Source organism: Carya illinoinensis, chromosome 12 (genome assembly GCF_018687715.1).
Source record: "Carya illinoinensis cultivar Pawnee chromosome 12, C.illinoinensisPawnee_v1, whole genome shotgun sequence".
NCBI lineage: Eukaryota > Viridiplantae > Streptophyta > Magnoliopsida > Fagales > Juglandaceae > Carya > Carya illinoinensis.
In genome coordinates, this window is record NC_056763.1 from 22,802,962 (window position 1) to 22,823,220 (window position 20,259).

Here is a 20,259-nt window from a genome sequence, read left to right on the forward strand (position 1 = left end):
AAGCTCTACCAAAACAAAAACCCAATGATTTCAGGGCAATTCTAGTGTTAATGTAATGAGTAATTGTTCATAATCTATGTTGTTTTTAAAAATTAATAGATTGGGTGGAGGCTTAATTGACATCAGGTTCTAGTTGGTCTTTACAGTCACGATTAACTAAAATTGGAATGACACAAAGATTCAGAGTAGAATGAACATCTAAGTTGATTCTTGGCCAACTTTGGGCATATGCAGACTCATATTGAAAGAAACACACTTCTAGTTGTTTGCATATCATACTTCACTTGAAAAAATCCTTATTATACTAATTTCAATGCAGATGATCCGACAAAATGGAGTAGCAAACACTCTTCCTTTCATTTCATATAACACAACACAAATATAGAATGAACATAAAGTTCTAAAAATGTTTATAATTACATAAATTCAAATCCTAAGCTGATTATTATGCAATTTTTTTCAAAGTTTCAAACAATCGCATAAAGAAATAATAGCTTACTGAGTATAGAAGTAAAATATGCCTACTCCATCTGCCAAAGCAGTGACAATAAGTAATACTAAGAGCACAAAGAAAGCACCAACTCTGAATGCCAGCAGCCCAACAGGGTGAATCCCTTTCAAACATTGCCTCCAAGTTTCATCCTCATATAAAGTTCCTGCTTCTTCTTGTTGAGTTTCTCCACTAGGGCATTTGGGGAAACCTTCGTTTTTCCATATTAGAATGAATGCAAAAACAGTCAAAACTAGGAGCCATATGGAACAAAGCAAGAGCCTCCAGTTCAGCCAGTAACTTGGGGTTGTTGTATCAGAAGACATGACTGGGTGCCAACTATCTTTTGAGGATCCTATTAAAAAACTCATAGCGTTAATTTTCCTTGAATCATTTACTCAATTTGATTGTAATTGACAAGACACTTTTTCCAAACTCTCACACTGAGAAGGAAATGAAAGGGAATTTTGAAGGGAAAAAAAAATTGTATATGATAGGAATGGAGTAAAAAAAATTGAAACTTGAAAAATTTTAGAGAAAACAAAAAACAGAGGGAGAGTTTCTTGTCGAACTCAGAGTACCATAGAAATGAAGAAAGTAAAAAAAAAAAAAAAAAAAAAAAAAAAAAGGAACCTATAAGGGTCCTAGGGAAACAATAACAAGATTGGCAAACAAAATTGATGAAAATGAAATCCAGAAACCAGAAGGCAGAGTAGATTTTAAGATTGCAGCTTCAAAAAAAATCTTTGGGAAACCGTTTAGTATTTACTAAAACAACCATCAGAAAAAAGTGAAGAGAAAAGCAAAGTTCAAATGCTCAAAACCAACAATCCAATCATCAAACCACTAGATATTCACACGCTCATGGAAATAGACAACAGAAAATAGATCAACTCTGAAGTTATCCAACAGATCAAATAGATAACAACAAATAGAGAACAGATAACCCACTTCAACATAAAACCAAAAGACTAGAAAATAGAGAACAAACAACCCACTTCAATATAAAACCAAAAGACCTTCAAAAACAGAGAACAGACAACCCACTTCAATATAAAACCAAAAGACCTTAGCCACTTCATCTCGCAAAAGATTACAGGAATAAAACATCATTCAGTGAAGACCCAAGTAATAGAAAATTTAACGGTAAAGTAGAGGGTAAGCAAAGAACAAACCTTGGGCTCTTGAAAGGGAAGTGTGACGCCCCCAAATTTCGTTTGGGATCGGACGGACATTTGAAGCATCGAGACATGTAACACAAGGTTACCTGCCCCCGTTCATGATATATAAGATGCAATGTTCCTAACATGTGTCTAACATTATGTAATATTTGCAACGGATAAATTTTTTCTTTAACAATACTATGCACCAAATTGAAAATATCCCAAATGCTTAAAACATACTTCATACATAAAAACCCATTGAACAACTAAGATCACAACACTAGTCCAAAATGGTTATGATCCAAAAGGTACTGGAGATGCAACTCCATCGTACAAGTAATAATTTACATTAACTACTATATTAACATTGATGTCACACCGTCACTTAGTCAACTATTTCTAGTTAGTCAGCTCCTGATTCTCCTTCAGGTCTTGTAACAAGATCTACCATTCGGGAGGAATGGTAGTTGTGACTACCACAGTAAGATTTGATTATAAATCTCAGTAAATTAACAAAAAATTTCCACACAGGCTAATGATGCATAGATGACAGTAAAAATACGAATGTATAATCAAATTCATAAGTAATTAAAGCATAACTTGACGTACAACATGGCATAATTGACATAACTTAAATTGAAACGTGAACTGAACTTGACTTGACATGAACTTGATCTGAAACTTAACTTAACATGAACTTGTTCTGAAACTTGACTTAACATGAAAAATACATACTCCACAGTTGTTGTGGTCCCATGTATTTTACGTGTAAATATATACTCCACAGTTGTTGTGGCCCCATGTATTCTATACATCACAATGTAGTTAAATACATACTCCACAGTTGTTGTGGTCTCATGTATTCTACGTGTAAATACATAGTCCACAGTTGTTGTAGCCTCATATATTCTACACGTCACAATACAGTTAAATACATACTCCACAGTTGTTGTGACCCCATGTATTCTACGAGTCACAATGCAGTTAAATACATACTCCACATTTGTTGTGGACCCATATATTTTACGTGTCACAATTGCTGTGTCTCACGTAGTGTATACGTCACAATTGCTGTGACCCCATACTTCGTGTGTCACAGTTGTTGTGGACCCCACGAAACTGAATATAACTCAAGATAAAATGTGATTAGAATACGAAAGGACTGAAACCCTGACGTAACATAACGTGACGTGAACATAACTTGAAATACATGACCAACTTGAGATAGAAACATTTCATAACATGACATAACATATAATAGACAACATATTTAACATGACATACTTGCAACAATGAATATTACATGACTTGACATACATGTAATAGATGACATACTTAGCACGATGTACTTGTAATGTACAACAATACATGACAGAATATATTATTTAACAGATAAAAACTGATGATAGAATAAATTCTGTATAACAGACAATTACGTGATGACTTGGCATGGCATGACATATATGATAACACACATACATACATTGTAGTTCCTTTACTTAGCACACATACACAGTAGACTGCTAGTAAGTTAAAAGCTAATTTACCTCGATCTTCGCATTTCTTATAAAACTTCAAGCGCGATCACGAGGAACTGTAATTAGTGATTCTAAAAGTTAGCACTAAATCACTAATAATTTGAAATATGAAAAATACTAACTTAAAGAGTAAAATTTTCATTTTACTCTCTACCTGTAGAAAAATGACCGTTTTACCCATAACTTAAAGATTTTGCATACTAACTCTAAAAGACACCAAAATTTACATGTCTCATGTAAATTTTATCCTCAACTCAAATATTAATTTAGAAAAATTTAAAACTAATCACAACTATTAAAACTCCATAGGGCTGAAATTCCCATATGTTATTTCTATTGATTTTTGTTTCTAACTCGTTTTGATTAACCTTTTGATCTATGATTTATAAAGATGTGATATTCAAACCAAACTATCATATGGTTTAAAAAGATGTCTTAAAACATATATAAGCTTCTAATTCAAGATCACATGGTTAAACATTAACCAAAACATAAATTGAACCAAGAATATCCACACTTTGGCTTATCTGAATATCTCTTTACATAAAATTTCATATATTTGAAACTAACATCAAATATTTTCAAAATAATAATATAACATGTATATAAGATGCTTAGAATATTCCAAGAAAATTATCAAAGTCATTGGAATAGGTTTAGACCACCAAAGAGTTAAACTTTCTCAAAACATAAACTATTTTTCCTCTTCCAGTTTCTAAGTTTTTAAATCTAAAAAATTCTTTCATCAAAACCTTTAATCATGCAAAAATACTCAACCAATAATTATATACACATGTTAACAATACTCTATAAAAATTTCGGACCAATATCTATCAATTAGCTTGGTCAAAAACTCCAAACTATAATATATTTTCCAGTTTATCTCCCAGAATGACCTTTTTATAGTTTATATAATATTTAACTAATCAAATGATCTTCAAATGGGACAAATAAGATATCCACGTAAATTAGACTAAAAAAGGAACAACTTATATGAAGGATATTTTATGATAAAATACTTACAAAAACTTCGAAATGGGCATGCAAAAGAACACCTAAAAGCTATCCGAGAGAGTGTTTGGTATTCTTTCAATGAAAAGTGTAAATGAAGATAATTTCGTGGGAGGGAGGTGGCTGGAGATACTTATGGATGAGATATGGAAGAGATGAGGCTGGAGTGAGAGTTGAGTGTAGGTCTCTCTTACCTAGAGTGAGAGTTAAGTGTAGGACTCCCTTACCCGATAATATCTATAAAAATCATCTCAAGATATTTTTTACCCAATAATATTCACGAAATTAGCTTCATATATTTTTATCCAATAATATCCACAAAATTAACTTAAGATATTTTTATCCAATAATATCCACAATTTTGAACCGATGTTTCGTCCGAAAATATGAAAAAGCGTTATTGCGCCATAAGACCTTAAATGACCCTCCGAGTCTAATGACACAAACCATAATATATTTTGACGCTTCTAACTATCTCTAATTAGGGGTGTCAAATCGTGTTAACGGGTTGTGTTCGTGTCGTGTCAAGACATATGTATTACAACTAATGGGTCAACCCGAACACGATCCGTTAAGGGTTTTGTGTCAAAATTCTAAACCTTAACACGACCCATTAAGATAACATGTTGACACGACACGATCCGTTAATAGATTTTAAGAAAAGGTTAACACGACACGACACGACACGTTATGACACATTATTATCCGTTTAACCCGTATAGACACAAACACGACCCATTAACCTGTTTAACCTAATTAATTTTATATAAATATTAAAATCACAATGTCTCTAAAAAAATATAAAACTAACTACAACTACAAATTACAATCAAAATAATAAATATATCAAAATTAAAGTCCCAACAAAATAAGAAACTAATAGTGCTGTAGTGCATAATTAGAACACCTACGGTCCTACACAAGTCCAACTATTCTTGTTACATTACAATTGAATTAAATTTAAGGTTGAAAACTTGAAAAAGAAAAAAAAAATCAATTTAAGCTTAACGGGTCAAACGGGTTGACCCGTTAGTGACCTGTTAAGCAATCGTGTCTTAACAGGTTGACCCGTTTTGACCCGAATCCAATAAGACTAAACTCAAACCCGCTTTTATCGTGTCGTGTTCGTGTTGGGTTAACGGGTCGTGTCACAAATTGTCATCCCTATCTCCAATAATAAAAAACACACTTCTGATAGTAAATAATAACACTAACTATGTAGTTAGACTAAAACCTATACGATTAATGAATTCGTGAAAACTTATGGAGTTTTCACGAGATTCCTAAAGCTAATAGAAATTTTACAATTGAATTTATAGTGGACTGTTACAGAAAGAATTAAAGATAGGGCTTCGGATAGGCTGAGATTGAAAGAGGGACGACGCCTAGGGTTTTAGAGTAATTGAGAGAGGGCTTTCGGCGCAGAGATAAGAGAGCGGGGGAGAGATAGTGAGAAAATAAAATAAAAACGAGAGTAAGCCGATGAAAATGAGATCGTTTTTGGCATTTTTGCATTAGCAGGCAATAGCAGGCAGAGAATGAGGCGAAGATAAAGAGAGCGGTGGCAACTAGGGTTTGAATCTGAGATATGAGTGAGAGAGAGAGAGAGAGAGAGAGAGAGAGAGAGAGAGAGAGAGAGAGAGAGAGAGAGAGAGAGAGAGAGAGAGAGAGAGAGAGAGAGAGAGAGAGAGAGAGAGAGAGAGAGAGAGAGAGAGAGAGAGAGCGGGAGAAAAAAAATGAAACCGAGTATCGGGTTTTTAATCCGGTACCCAGATTTTAAATCCGTATCCGGACTTAAGGTCCGGGTTTTGCAACCCAGATTTCGCCCGGATTAAATCTGGGCAGAAATCGAAATCCAAACTGGGACCGAATTTTATCTGGCTCAGATGAACAGTCATAAAAATGAAATCCCATACCACGGTTTAAAAATTGAAACTCCAAAACAAATTAGGTAAGGGGCATAATGTGCCCTTAACCTTATTTATGTTAATCCGGGCAGAAATCGGAATCCAAACCGGGACTGAATTTTATCTGGCTCAGATGAACAGTCATAAAAATGAAATCTCATACCACGGTTTAAAAATTGAAACTCCAAAACAAATTAGGTAAGGGGCATAATGTGCCCTTAACCTTATTTATGAATCCTCAACATATATTAGAATTTTCGATTAAAATTCTAAACTAATTTAAGGTTTCAAATTGAAATTCTAAATTTTTTTGAAAATCGTATGTTCAAAACAACAAGCATCGATCTTCAAACATAAACTCCAATCAAATTTCATAGCATCAAAAACACAACTCCGTCCCCTATTAAACAATCTCAGCCTCCATTGCAAAAAATAAAACAAACAGATTTCGATTTTCAGATACTTGTAACTACAAGATGAGATGAAGAGCAAAAGGATTTTGGTGAGGAGGAGTGAGAGTTGAGAGAAAGGCTGAGAGTATGCAGGGCCGCCTAGCAAGCCTAATTGTATCATTGATAAGAGATATGTTTATTAGTTGTAACAATTAAACCATAATCTTTGAATTCCGAACATATCTATAATGAGAATTACTACACATCAGCCTATACACCGCATTTTTTTTAAAAAAAGTTTTATGTCATATCCATAAAATTTATCTGATTTGAATATTTCTCTCCTCAATTTCTTTTACCAAACCTCATCTCTCTCTCATCTTTGACCTATCTCTCTGCCCAAGCCCTTTCTCTCATCTACCTCTCTCCCTCCCTCCTCAAGTTCTTACTCACTGAATCCCCCATCTCTCTCATCGAGTTCTTTCTCACTAACCCTCTCATTAAGCTCAGTTTTGGGTTAGTTTGATTTTCACTTTGTATTTTTTTATCAAAATTTCTACATGCAAGGAAAAAAATATTGTAAAGTCGGTTTTTGCGTTTTTATATTTAATTGATGAATCCGATTTGTGACCAAATGTATGTGGTGTAAAATTTATAAACCGGCTGATAAAGATTTTCTCATCTACAATATGGGTGTTTTATGGTAAAAGTGCATCATTTACTGGCAAATAAAAATAAAGATTTTTATTATAAGAGGAATGTTACGAGTTATCAAAAATATATTATTTCCTGTCGCCTAGATCTGAACGCACCGTTTTGTAGGTTTTAACCTAAAAATCATATTTTCTTCCTTTCCTGTGGCTTAGAGAGTCCGCCCAGCCAAGCCCAGCCCATCCCATCTCCAAGTCCAAACCAACCCCCCTCCCCCCAAAAACAAAACAGAAAAAAAAGATCTCCCTCTCTCTCCCTCTCTCTCTCTCTCCAGACGTTGCACAGACTCAAGGACAGGACCAACAGGTACGCTCTCGTTTAATTTGCTGGCTTTGGTTTGGATTGGTGGCAGCTCCGGGGACTGAGATTCCTAAGATTGAAGTTCGGTTTGATCATTTGATGGTTTTGGGCGGGTGGGAGGGAAGCGGCGGGGGGGTTTTTTTTTGGGGGGGGGGGGGGGGGGGGGGGGGGGGGAATTTTTTTTTCATTCCATGTTGGGAGCCGAAAGCATCCTACTCTTCTCAATGTTACCACGTCCGACTCCAGACGCCAGCTCCGACCGAGCTGAACGGACTTGGAGCTTGCTTTAACTTGAGTTCGACTCGGAGCCCAGCACTTTTAGCTAACTTGTTTTAATTTCAGATCACTTGTTTGACAGTTTGTATTAGCAAAATGTTGTGTGTCTCATTCACTCATTTTCTTTGAACAGACAACAATTGGTTGAAAACCATGGTACCTTCTATGAGATGGTCTTGGATGATTGAGTTCCCTTACTTGTGTTAAAGAAGCAAATGTTTCAGTTTTGGTTCTGGATTTTCACTTGGCCAAGGTTGGCGTTGTCCAACATGACATATATACAATTGAGGTGATGATTTACATGCATTGAGGTACTTTATAGGTGTCGTTATTCTGATGATATATATGAATGACACTGCAATTGACTAGAGAATTATGATGCATCCCCGCTTCATCAAGCTCTATACATTGAGGTTCCGAGAAGCTGCAGCTATTCATAGGACTGCCACTACATCATATTTTGATGCGGTATTTATTGCTGGAAAAAATATTGACGGTAACCATAACCGGTGTCGGAACATGTTCCTTTTAAGTTTTTCTACAGGTACTTCCTCTGAAAGGATATGTTGGGAAAGTACCTCTCATTCGATTCTGTCGAGAAAGCTTGAAACTGCATTGAAGGATCGCCAAATGGTTGAAGCGTGGGAATCTTTTAACGATTTTAAAAGCTTGCATGGCTTTCCTAGCGATAACCTTCTGGCTAGGTTGATCACTGAACTTACTTATTCGTCTGACCCGCATTGGCTACGTAAAGCATATGATTTGGTCTTGCTAGTTTTGAAAGAGAAAACAGGTGTACTTCACTCCGACATGCTGACAAAGCTGTCCCTCTCCTTAGCAAGATCTCAAATGCCTATGCCTGCCACAGTAATTCTAAGATTGATGCTGGAGAGAGGGAGTTCGCCTCCCATGAACGTGTTATGGTTGGTTTTTCTGCATTTGGTGAAGACAGAGATTGGGACATGCCTGGCCTCACATTTCTTGGTTCAAATTTGTGATTTTTTCCAAAGTGAGAAAATAAGTTATGGTGCAAAGCTGATAAAACCGGATACAATGATCTTTAACCTGGTGCTTGATGCTTGTGTGAGGTTTAAATTATCTTTCAAAGGCCAACAGATCATTGAATTGATGACACAGACAGACATTATAGCTGATGCACACTCAATCACTATTATTGCACGGATCCACGAAATGAACGGTCAGAGGGATGAGATGAAGAGATTGAAAGTCCACATTGATCAAGTTCTGTCTCAATTTATCCATCATTATCGGCAATTCTATGATAGCTTGTTGAGCTTGCATTTCAAATTTAACGACATAGATGCTGCTGCTGAGCTTGTGTTGGATATGTATAGATTCCCAGAGTCTTTTCCCATTCAAAAAGATATGAAGGAACCACAAAAGCCTTGCTTTGTTCCAATGGGATCTCAAAATCTCAAGACTGGGCTAAAGATACAGATTGTGCCTGACATGCTGCAGAAGGATTCGGTCCTCAAAGTGGAAGGTATACAAGAACTCGTTATTTTTAGAAATGGGAAACTTGCCCCTAGTAACAGGGCCGTGGCTAAGCTCATCATTGGATACAGGAGAGGTGGGAGGATTAGTGACCTGTCAAAACTTTTACACATCATTACGAAGGAGATCCATTCATTGGGAGGATCCAGTTTGTGTTCTGATGTTATTGATGCTTGCATTAATTTGGGTTGGGTTGAAACTGCTCATGACATTTTAGATGACATGGAAGCAGCTGGATCTCCCATGGGCTTTTCTACTTATTCATCACTTTATGCAGCCTACTACAGGGAAGAGATGTTTAGGGAAGCAGAAGCATTGCAAAAACAAATGAAAAAAGCTGCTTTGGTCTTAAATTTGTCTGATGAGATGGTTATCTCCAGCTGTCTATCAGAAGCAGTAGATAAAGATGCGAGTGCGATCAGTAAATCCAATCTGGCAAACTTTTTGGTTCGAGAAATGGGAGAGGAGGATAAAACAGTTCCTCCTATAGTTTATCAGTTCAATTCTTCTATTTACTTTTTCTGCAAGGCCAAAATGGTAGCAGACGCTTTGAAGACATACAGAAGAATGCAAGAGATGAAAGTCCAACCTACAGAGCAAACATTTTCTGTTCTGGTTCATGGATATTATTCAGTAGGGATGTATCGTGATATGACGTTTATATGGGGAGACATTAAGAGAAATATGCAGGGTGGAAATTTGGTGTTAAGCAGAGATTTGTGTGAGTTTTTGCTACTGAGCTTTCTTCGAGGTGGTTACTTTGAGAGAGTGATGGAGGTTGTTGGTTACATGAAAGAGCATAAAATGTTCACTGACAAGTGGATGTACAAAAGTGAGTTTTTAAAGCTCCATAAGAATCTTTATAGGAGGTTAAAAATATCAGAAGCTAGAACTGAGGCTCAGAAGAAAAGGCTAGAGTATGTCCTGGCATTTAGAAAATGGGTTGGCAGAGATTGAATTTCAAAGTGTAGTCTCCAGAATATAAGAAAATTTGCTGCAAATGTAGTCTGCATGTGCTGCTTCATGGATTTGGGATATGTTGTGCCACCACTCATAAATCACACACTAGATCGTGGTATTGATATCCAAGCACAAGTACACTTGGGCCCAAGATGGTAAGTTGGAATTTGAACTCACCTCTATGCGTGTGGGAGGTTTCTCGGGTCCCTTGACAGTTCCCTTGACAATTTGAACTCTTTCGGCTCGTCTTTCCCATCCTGATTATCACCTCTCCATGGTCTCGAATGCTTTTTGATGTGTTCAAGCGCTTTATCTATTGGTTTTGCAACACTCTCCGAGCAATTCCTACTGTGGTTATCATCAACTTGGACTTGAAATATTGGTTGAGATTGAAGGGTCTAATACATGGGGAACGAAAGAAACAAACATGTAGCCCTTTCAATACTGAGAGATAATAAAACGAGGGGCTGCTTGACTTGCATTTATTTAGAAGCCTTCTTTTCTACACACCCACCACTGATGTAGAGGTTTTCCGCATCAACCATGCTAAAAGATGACAAGTATATATATATATATATATTTTAAAGTTATGATAGGTCTCACTGTAAATAGTGTGTGGTGTGCTCTTACTTATCCAAATAAAAAAAAAGTACTGTGTGGTGTGCTAATCCACCAGTTTATGTGTAGCAAAACCAATGGTACATATCATATTTTTTTGACAGCTTTGAGTCATTCATTGGACATTTTATTTATTTTTCTTCACAGCCAACTCAGTTGTATGCAGCGCAGCAAAGCCCTTTTTTTGTTCCACTAGAACGCATTTTTTTTTTTTTTTTTTTTTTTTTTTTTTTTTTTTTTTTTTTTTTTTTTCTCCATTTTACCATCTTTTGTGATGAAAGCCAAGATCTTTACCTTTTTTTCTTTGTATTTTTTTTTTTTAGAGAAAATTACTGATCAGGTTCTTGTGATTTTTACTTTAGAATTTCCGTGTGCTTTAATGATATAAGGGCTTTAAGTATAACTTTTATATTATATTAATGATCAAATTTTCTGCTGATTAGAAACTTTCATCATTTCTCTTATTTAAGAACTCAAGTAAAGCTTCTACCATAAGGGTTGGTTAGTTTAAATTATGTTAACACTTTTTTTGTAAGCGAAAACAACATCATTTAAGAATATTTCTATTTAAAGATGTTATTTTTACTAGTAATGCTATGTATAGAGTGTTAGTGTTGTGCAATCGTTTTAAAAAATAGTGAGATTTATTATTAAAAAATTATTATTATTTTTATGTAGGTTTCGTATTTATTTATTTATTTTTAAGTAATTGCGTGGACCGTGTACACTCATAATTACTAATATCATTTTTCTATTTTTCTATCTCATTTAAAACAAGACTACGAAGAAGGTTGTGAAATGAATTGTAGGAGTATCATTTTCAAGCGTCCTAATTCAGAATAACATTAGATCTAGTACAAGCAGCCACCTTGTCCAAGTTATGTACAACCATGTTTGTTTACCTCTGCATATATATATATATATATATATATATATATATATATATATATATATATATGTAGGCTGCCTTGCGTGCTTCCTCAAAAAAGTGCATAAATCTACTCAAATCCTCTTCTGAACAACAGACTGCATTAACTATCTGTAAAGCATCCATCCCCTTCGAATGTGATTAATTTCTGATGATCCCAAGACCCAAGTCTCTACAAAACATTAGAGCATCGAGCAGTGCTTGAGCTTCATCGGCTTTCTGGTCGTCCCAAAACATTGCTGGTGAACTAGACATGCTCATCTTCTCTTTTAACTTTACTCTTTTAACATTTGCTCAGCTTGGCCAATAAATACATTTTGGGCGGCATTCAAAAATCACAATGTTTCTTCCTGGCCTTTTATTTTTCTTCTTCTCCACATCCATCTGTTCGAAATCATTATGAACTAATATTCCATTCAATGTCTCCATCATCACCAATAAATCATCTACATCATTCCTCCTACAGTCCATACTCTTTACAGTTACACAATTTCATAGATAGGACATTTGTCATGGTCAGCAACTCCACCTTTGACCACATTTTCCTTAGTAGGTAAGCTAATATTGCTAGTTCTTTTTTTTTTTTTAACAATATCATTCTATATCTTGACTTATTAGTTAAGGTTCGTTAGAATGTTGAGTTAAGTTAAGATGAGTTCAATTCTTTATGAATAATAATGAGTTGAAATAGTAGAGTGAGTTTTGAGAGAACTACTTAAAATAATTTTAGCTATGTTTAGATATTAAGATGAGTTTATATGTATTTATGAAAAGTTAAAAAAGATTATAAACCCCACGTATAAAGAAATGTTGAGGTGAAAAATATTGTAGATTCTACAAGTAAAAATGTTTTGAATTGAGATGCGTTTAGTAATTTGAGAGTTGGATATTTGAATGTTAGATTCATCTTAAAATTAGATTAAACTCAATTAATTTCAATTCAGTCAAAGTTCTAAGCAGGGCCTACTTAAAATGAAATATATAATAGAATAATTTTATTTAAATGTTTCTATATTATATATTATTTACGTGACATAATTTAATTTTTAACTTAATATATTTGCATAATTGATAACGATGCATTCAAGATAATAAATAAATAAATAAATAATGATAGTCATTTGTCAATAATTATTATTTTTTTCACCAATTATCTTACTAATTTTTAATTTTTTTTTAATTTCTTTTATCTATTGCCCAATAAATTATAAAACTCCTATTTTATTTTCTTCCTTTTTCCTTGCTGGGCCAGAAACCCCTAGTTATCAAATTCCTGAGCCCAATTTCACCACTCAGTGCGTCAACTCGCGTTAAACTGCTGACTCGGCGAATCAGAAGTCATATCCGAGTCCCGACCAACTCAGCTTCCAATACCATTTCTTTTAAAGCTGAAACAGACCCATTGCCCAAACAAAGGTACCAGAGAACATCCGATGGAATTCCCAGAACAAGACGTAGATGTCTTCGGAGATGACCGCGAAGATGACGATCAAAACCGCCACGTCCGACCAGATGGGGCGTATTCTTCGTCACCATCGTCATCTTCGTCCTCCGCCGCCTCTTCACATTCGTCGTCTTCATCATCCGCATCTTCATCCAACGGCGGAGATTCCAGTAGCGCCAGTGGGAGCGCGAGCAGTGGAGGTGGAGGAGGAGGGGAAGAAGAAGACGAAGCGGAAGAGAATGGTGAAGAGGTGGAGAATAACAACGGAGGGTATCATGGGTACGAAGACGAAAGGGATCTCTTTGGGTCTGATAACGAGGATTACTGTAAAACCCTTGCTACTAGTCCCTACAAGATTCCAGGTAACCTTTTTTTTAATTGTTTCTCTTTGATGGGTCTTTTGTATATTGGGCTTTTTTGGTTGTTTGGGTAGCTTTTGAAGCCTACCGATTTTTTTCTTCTTTTTCTTGTTGTTGGGGGGGGGGGGGGAGTGTTGTTTTAGGTTGCTTAGTTATGTGATTTTCTATGGTTTTTTGGTTGTATATCAGCATTAATAGTTGTTTACGTATTGAGTCGAGTAGCTTGTGGAACATGTTGATCTGATTTCAGTGCTTCTATTCTCCCTAGCTAATATATTTATCGAAAGAGATCCCTTCTTCTTAAATAGGTGTTTAACTCTTGTATATGTACGTGGGCTAAGCCTATTCTCATTAAATAATATAATCGTTTACCTATCCAAAAAAAAAAAAAAAAAAAATATCGAAAGGGATACCGGAATTTTGGTGCTACTAGTAGTAGCTTTTCTAGAGGTTTTGCTGCAAAATAGCAATGGGATATTATGTGAAGAACCCCCCTCTCCCATAAAAAAAGGGTAGTTAGTAAAGAGACTTGGTTAGATGTACCCATTAGTTTTGAATAAAGTGGTCTGATTCATATGTCAATGCAAATACTCTTATGTTAATATTGGTGTCTTAAGTCACTTATCTATTTACACGTTGAAGGCCCTTGTGGTTGTTGTTAAACTGATGTTATATAGAAAATGGGGGTCCGAAAGAAAAAATAAAATCCGGTTACAATTAAGGTTTGACGAGCAGTGGTTTTGGTTTATAGGTTTTGTGTAAAACACACGAAACTGTTAGAAAGCGGGAACAAGTGCTCTTCCTTCTTGAGCCTTGGAAATGATGAACGATTACGCTAAATAACAACACTGAAGATAATACTTCTGGAGAAATATTTGGTTCCTTGAATCTTCCTCTAACAATGTGATATGTAGCTTTTACTTACAAAAAATGGTGGTACGTAGCTGCATATTGGCAATTTACTCGATCTTACTGAAGGTATGTGGTATATGTAAATCTTGGTTTCTTTTGACTAAATAATACTCCTTCGTCTGTTCTTTTATCTTCTTCAGCTTCATGCATCTGTGTTGCTAGGCCCTGTTGCTTCCTTTTCCCTCTCTTTCACCCTGTAAAGTTTTATGATTTACTTTCTCATGCAAATTCATCAAAATCCCTTGTGGCAGTATTGCCTCCTATACGCAACACTAATAGCCAGGGTAGGGGAAGTTTCGGGCGTGGTCGTTGGCAGAATGATAGAGGTGGAGCAGGCCTCCTTCCCCGACCTGGACCTTATCCTCAGAGACAGAATTTTGGATATGGTCCAAAGTATCTGAATGGCCGTCATGATGAACGTTTTGTCTCTGAACTAAGGCTTTCAAAGAGTGAAGAAACATTATCGAGAAAATGCATCGCTTTTCAGGAGGTAAGAAAGCCTTCATTTTTCTATTCCTTTCTACTTTTCCTTTAGTTTTTTATTATAGCATTTTAAAGTTTGATTTGTCAATGGTGTAAAGGGAGATCTTCACTAAGCAAGGATATTTCTTTCTCCGTTTTGAAAAGGTTTCTATGGCACCCAGATGTTTATTGATTGGCATATTCTTTTTTCTTTCTCTAGCATTTATTATGGCAGTTCGAAGGAAGGGACAAAAATAAGGAAATCTGAGGTGGTGAAAACAGTTTGTAATTGGACATTTGTCTTGTTTGATTCTCTTAGTTTTTGTTGCTCATAGTCCTTGATGGCATCCCCACCCCCCCGCCCCCACAACACCCTTTTTCTCCCCTCCTCCTCCTCCTCTCTCTTCCAACCCACGTGAGAAGTGTTGGGTAAGATCTTTTACTTATCAAAAAAAGGAGTGGTGGGTAAGATCATAGGTTTAATCCTGCCTGGATGTTTAATTACTGTATTAGCCTATAAAAAAAAGGTGAGATCTTGTTTATATGCTTAAGGAATGTGGTATCTCACCACTAATGGGCATAATTTTATGTAGGTTCACATGCTGCTAGAAAACCCTCATTGTAGGGAGGTTACCTTGTAATATCTGTTGATTCTTATCCTTTACTGATTTTTTTAATTTAATCCAATAGCCGTGCGAACTTGCTTGCTATAGTCGTGTAGAAGATGGAGTGGTCTACTTTGATGAACGAAGCTTGGTAAGCTTTCTGTAGCTTATGTTCAATCCATGGCTGTGGTTATCTCATTGACGGAACTCTTTTATTTGTTTTTATTAGAGGCTTTTTAAGCGTCTTATTACTGAAGATGTTGGAGCTGATCTTAGTCAAGGTTTTGATACCTTTATTGAGAAAAAAGGTATGGTTGTATCTCGAAGATTGCAACTATGGATTAGCATAGTAAGATTAAAAAAAATCCTTATATATGCATCTTTTTTTGCTTTATACGAGGCTAACGTAAGCTGGCAACTCTTTTTTTTTTTTTTTCTTTTTCTTTTTTCAAAACCAGACTTGGGCTCTCAGAGTTTTGGTGATCTTCTTGCTTGCATAAGAGCCAAAAACATTCCACTTCAACACATGCATTTTGTGGTATGTATGTATTATAACTCCAGTGCTCAAAGCCATGTGGTAGTTTTATTAAGGTTATTTACTAAACTTATTCTTTTTCCCCCCTTTTTCTCTTGGGTGCTTTTGCAGACTTTCCGTAACAACCTTAGTAAGGTAATTGCTAATCCATTTGAACAATGTCTCCAAGTTGTCTATGTTGATTGGGTTCCTTTGTGGCTGATTGTAATTAGATACTCAAATGATGGTTACTAAATACACATACTCACACACTGATATATGGACATTTTAGATTGTTAATTTTTGATTATATTGAATCGATGTAGATATTAGCTACTGCTTATATTCGACATGAGCCTTGGGAAATGGGTGTGCACAAGAAGAAGGGGGTTGTCTATCTTGATGTGCATAAGCTTCCAGAAAGGCCACAAAGTGAATTGGATCGTCGAAGGTATGGGTTCATCTATTTCTTTTTTTAATAATTAATAAGAATTTTACTACCAAGAATAAGTACAGCCCAAGTACATAGGAAGTATACAAAGGAAATACCTACTGCACACTAGAAAGCAGGAAACTACGACAAGATCAGATTCAGTACATTATCATCATTCCTTAAAAAGATCCTAGCCCGCAAACTCAAAGTAGAAAAAATAAAAAATAATGAAGATCTTCAACAGAACACTCTTTGGAAACAAAACAGCTTTGAGGACTCTTAATTGGAAGTAAATGGAAGGGCACAAAGGCCCAACAATTTTGGCCCGACAATGATGTGATATGCCATTTTAATTTTTTTTTAATAATTATCAAATATATTTTGTCATACCTCAACTAGTTGTTCCAAGTTCTCCAGACATGGTTAAGAGTGTTGTATCACAATTTCCTTACTGTTTCTATTCTTAATTTAAGGTTAACATGTTTTATTAACTTGTGTCATGTTGGTTTAGATGTTATTGGGGATATTGTTTTGAGAGCCTCGCCACTGAAAATCCAAGAAGAGTTGATGGGGAAGGGATACAGAATGTTGATGCCAATGTAGAATATTGTTCTGTGATTAAAACAAAATTAGGGGCTCATCGTATTTTGATGGGTGCTGAAATGGATTGCTGTGATTCAACTGATGAGGGAAGGAGGTTCTATGTAGAGCTAAAAACAAGCCGCAAGGTTGACATACCTGTTCATTTCTCTGATCTTTCATGCATCATTTTCTTTTTAATATTTCAAAATCTTGACAATGTCGTGTTCTTCGATAACCAGTAAAATGCCTCTCTATTTTTCTGCAGTTGGATTATCATACTGAGGAAAGATATGAAAGGGAGAAACTGCTGAAGTTCTGGGTACGTTTGATAAGGATTGCCTTCATTCCCTGTAGAACTACATAAGCTTATGGCCATTGTTACATTGGATACATTATATCAACTCATGTAAAAGATAAAGCATGTCAATTTGAACTGTTAAAGATAAACTTATAAGGCAATCTGTGAAGCTGTCACTGGGAAGAAGCTTAGTACTTGTCAAAAAATTTGTGATGACCTATGGAATTTATATAAGTTGAACTGTGTTGACCAAACAAAAAAATATATATATAGATGGAGAACTTCTTCTCCTGGTACTTTTTTGTTTATAACTTCTCAATGTGGGCGTGCCTATCATATTGATTTTTGTGACAGATGTTTTCAGTTTGAGATTTACTGAAGCGATTACCATGACCCTAAACGTTTCTGTTAGAGATAAGCTTCACCTCTGTGAAAATATTTTATTGATTTTTTTTTCTGTCTTTCTTATCAAAATAATCTTTACATCTTTCTCTGTAATTTGAAAAGTTTGTATTTCTATTGGATTTTCCCCCTTTATTTAATGCTAATGAATTTGTATGGCTCTTTTAACTGTTGCAGATTCAATCTTTCCTAGCAGGCGTTCCTTATATTGTTATTGGGTTTCGGTAATTTTCATTACTATGTCTAATCTTTTGTGTTATCTTATGGGTTCCCTTTGTTTTGTGCTGGAAATCACATGAATAAGGGTATGATGGAACCAAAAAGTTCAAATTTTGATGTAAGCTCAATAGTGGCTTTACTGTAAAACAATCACCATCACAGCCTCTTTCATTTGGCAGTCTTTCTCCCCTCCTCCCCATCCAATCTGTGGTTGGCCTATATACTATTTGCAATTTCATGCTCCTAGGTTTAAGATGGGCGTCATTTTCTGCTCTTTTCCCTTTTGAGTTCAGAGCTATCAAGTATTTTGGCTTTAATGCAGGGATGATGCGGGCCGACTTGTTCGAACGGAGAGGCTAAGAACCAAAGACATAACACAAAGGGTAAAAATGAAGAACTATTGGCAGGTAAATAGTGTATATTGAAAAATTTATGTCAACCAACTTACTTATCAAAAAAAAAAAAAAAAAGAAGTGTCAACCAACTTGTATTTTGTGTCATAATTGCTAACTTGGATGAACGTTATGTTTTTTTTTTTTTTTGCCCTTTTGGTTTTGAATTGTGCTAAATTTTGTACTTAAAACTTTCACTCTAAATAAAGAGGATGTCAAATATGTGGATGTCAAATATGTGAACACGACAACTACTAGGAGTGATGTTAGGATCGGTTACTCATTACGTATCCTGTTGAACTAATGTTTGGTTCCCTTATCTTTCCTCCTGTTTTCAACAAAATCGTTTGGCAGGGGGGAGTCTGTCTGGCATTTGCTGACGAGGTGTTATGCTGGCTTTATGGAACAGTCAAAGAGAGTGAGTTTCTAATCTTTGTTTCTGCTGTGGGTCTTGTATATGCCATGACCCATTTGAATTCTTAGACTATAGAGATGAAAACAAGAGGAAAAATGCTGGAATTTACCATGCTTAGTCTGCCACTCGGTTGTGAGATCCATAATTTTTTCCCCAGCTCAACAGAGACAGGCAGGAATGGTCTTTCGTCTCTTCTTGCTTTGCCACCATCCCTTTCCCCACTACCATGAGATTGAGGCCCAGTCCTATTATATTTCCTCAACAATTAAATGGAAGAACATATTTAAGATAATTAATGATGTCTTCGTTTCCTGGCTTCAGATGAAGATTACATATTGCAGTTTGCGCCGCCTTTCACCCGATTAGAGCTTCTGCAAGCCCAATCTTGCCCAGATGTAATTACGAACCATGCAGAGCAATTGTAAACAATATGTATTACCACACATACAGACAGGAAGGAGGTGCGGCTAAGTTCTTAACTTAAATTCATGCCTCCAATATTTTTGCAATTTTGAGGAAGAACAAAAGAAAAAATGAATTAGATTGCCTGCAAAGGTAAACACCTTAAGTTATGGCAGTCCGAGCCCTTATCTTTCATATAAAATTGTGGTCTATAGTAAAGGTCTGCTGCGCTTAATAATGAAGAGAAACACTCTTCAGATGTTCTTCAGTTGCTATTCTTTGTTGGAGGCCTCCTTGGGTGAAGCACAGCTGCAGTAGCATTTTCATGTACCTTAAAAAAGTTTAGAATCTTGATACTTGCAAATTGGGTAGCTTATTGTGGGACTATCTCAATCATAAAAAAAACTTCAAAAAACAGAGATGTTCTTTTACACTAATTGATGTAATCAGCTTCCACGTCAATGGTGTTTTCGGTATGTCCACTTGATAGATTTTTATTTTTGGTAAGGGTAAGATTTTATTAATAGAAAATATATATGAAATACACCTAACAACAGTATGCATTAGAAAGATATACAAGTAAATTATAAAAGCTAACCTCATTAAAATACAGAATCACCTAAACTCATTTAAATTGCGCCATCTGTATAAAAAAATTAATTTTTTAATGAAGAATTTTCCTTTCTCAAAAGAAGTGTGCAGTATTTGCATAATCTATAATTGTATGGTTAGAAAGGTAAACCATCATATGAGTTTCAAATCAGAAGTATCGGTTTTCCATATATTTGTGCTAGTTTTTGTGAACTCTGTAATTACTGCAATTAATAATATGTTGTCTTCATATATATAAATATATATATATATATATATATATATATATATATATATATTCTATCATAATAAGTGATTGTCTTATTGTTAGAGTAATTTTTCTTATTTTTTCGTTAAGTGTGTTACTTTCTTGTTTTAGAAATACAATTTTTTTTTTTCTATCCCTATCTCTCATTCCTG

At 35.3% G+C, this 20,259-nt stretch overlaps 2 protein-coding genes across 2 annotated transcripts; both read left to right on the forward strand.

The window, feature by feature from the left end:
• Positions 1–7,411: 7,411 nt before the first annotated feature.
• LOC122290251 (pentatricopeptide repeat-containing protein At4g17616) lies at positions 7,412–10,984 on the forward strand. The gene is made up of 2 exons (XM_043097856.1): positions 7,412–7,518; positions 7,922–10,984. Exon 2 carries the CDS (start codon positions 8,164–8,166, stop codon positions 10,258–10,260), a length of 2,097 nt encoding a protein of 698 aa, XP_042953790.1. The 5' UTR covers positions 7,412–7,518; positions 7,922–8,163; the 3' UTR covers positions 10,261–10,984.
• A 2,161-nt stretch (positions 10,985–13,145) lies between these two features.
• Positions 13,146–19,710, forward strand: LOC122289902 (NAD-capped RNA hydrolase DXO1). Its single transcript, XM_043097293.1, has 13 exons — positions 13,146–13,615; positions 14,776–15,014; positions 15,677–15,742; positions 15,821–15,899; positions 16,050–16,129; positions 16,238–16,261; positions 16,432–16,556; positions 17,050–17,266; positions 17,386–17,439; positions 17,998–18,044; positions 18,362–18,446; positions 18,786–18,849; positions 19,168–19,710. Exons 1-13 carry the CDS (start codon positions 13,243–13,245, stop codon positions 19,269–19,271), a joined length of 1,557 nt encoding a protein of 518 aa, XP_042953227.1. The 5' UTR covers positions 13,146–13,242; the 3' UTR covers positions 19,272–19,710.
• Positions 19,711–20,259: the final 549 nt, after the last annotated feature.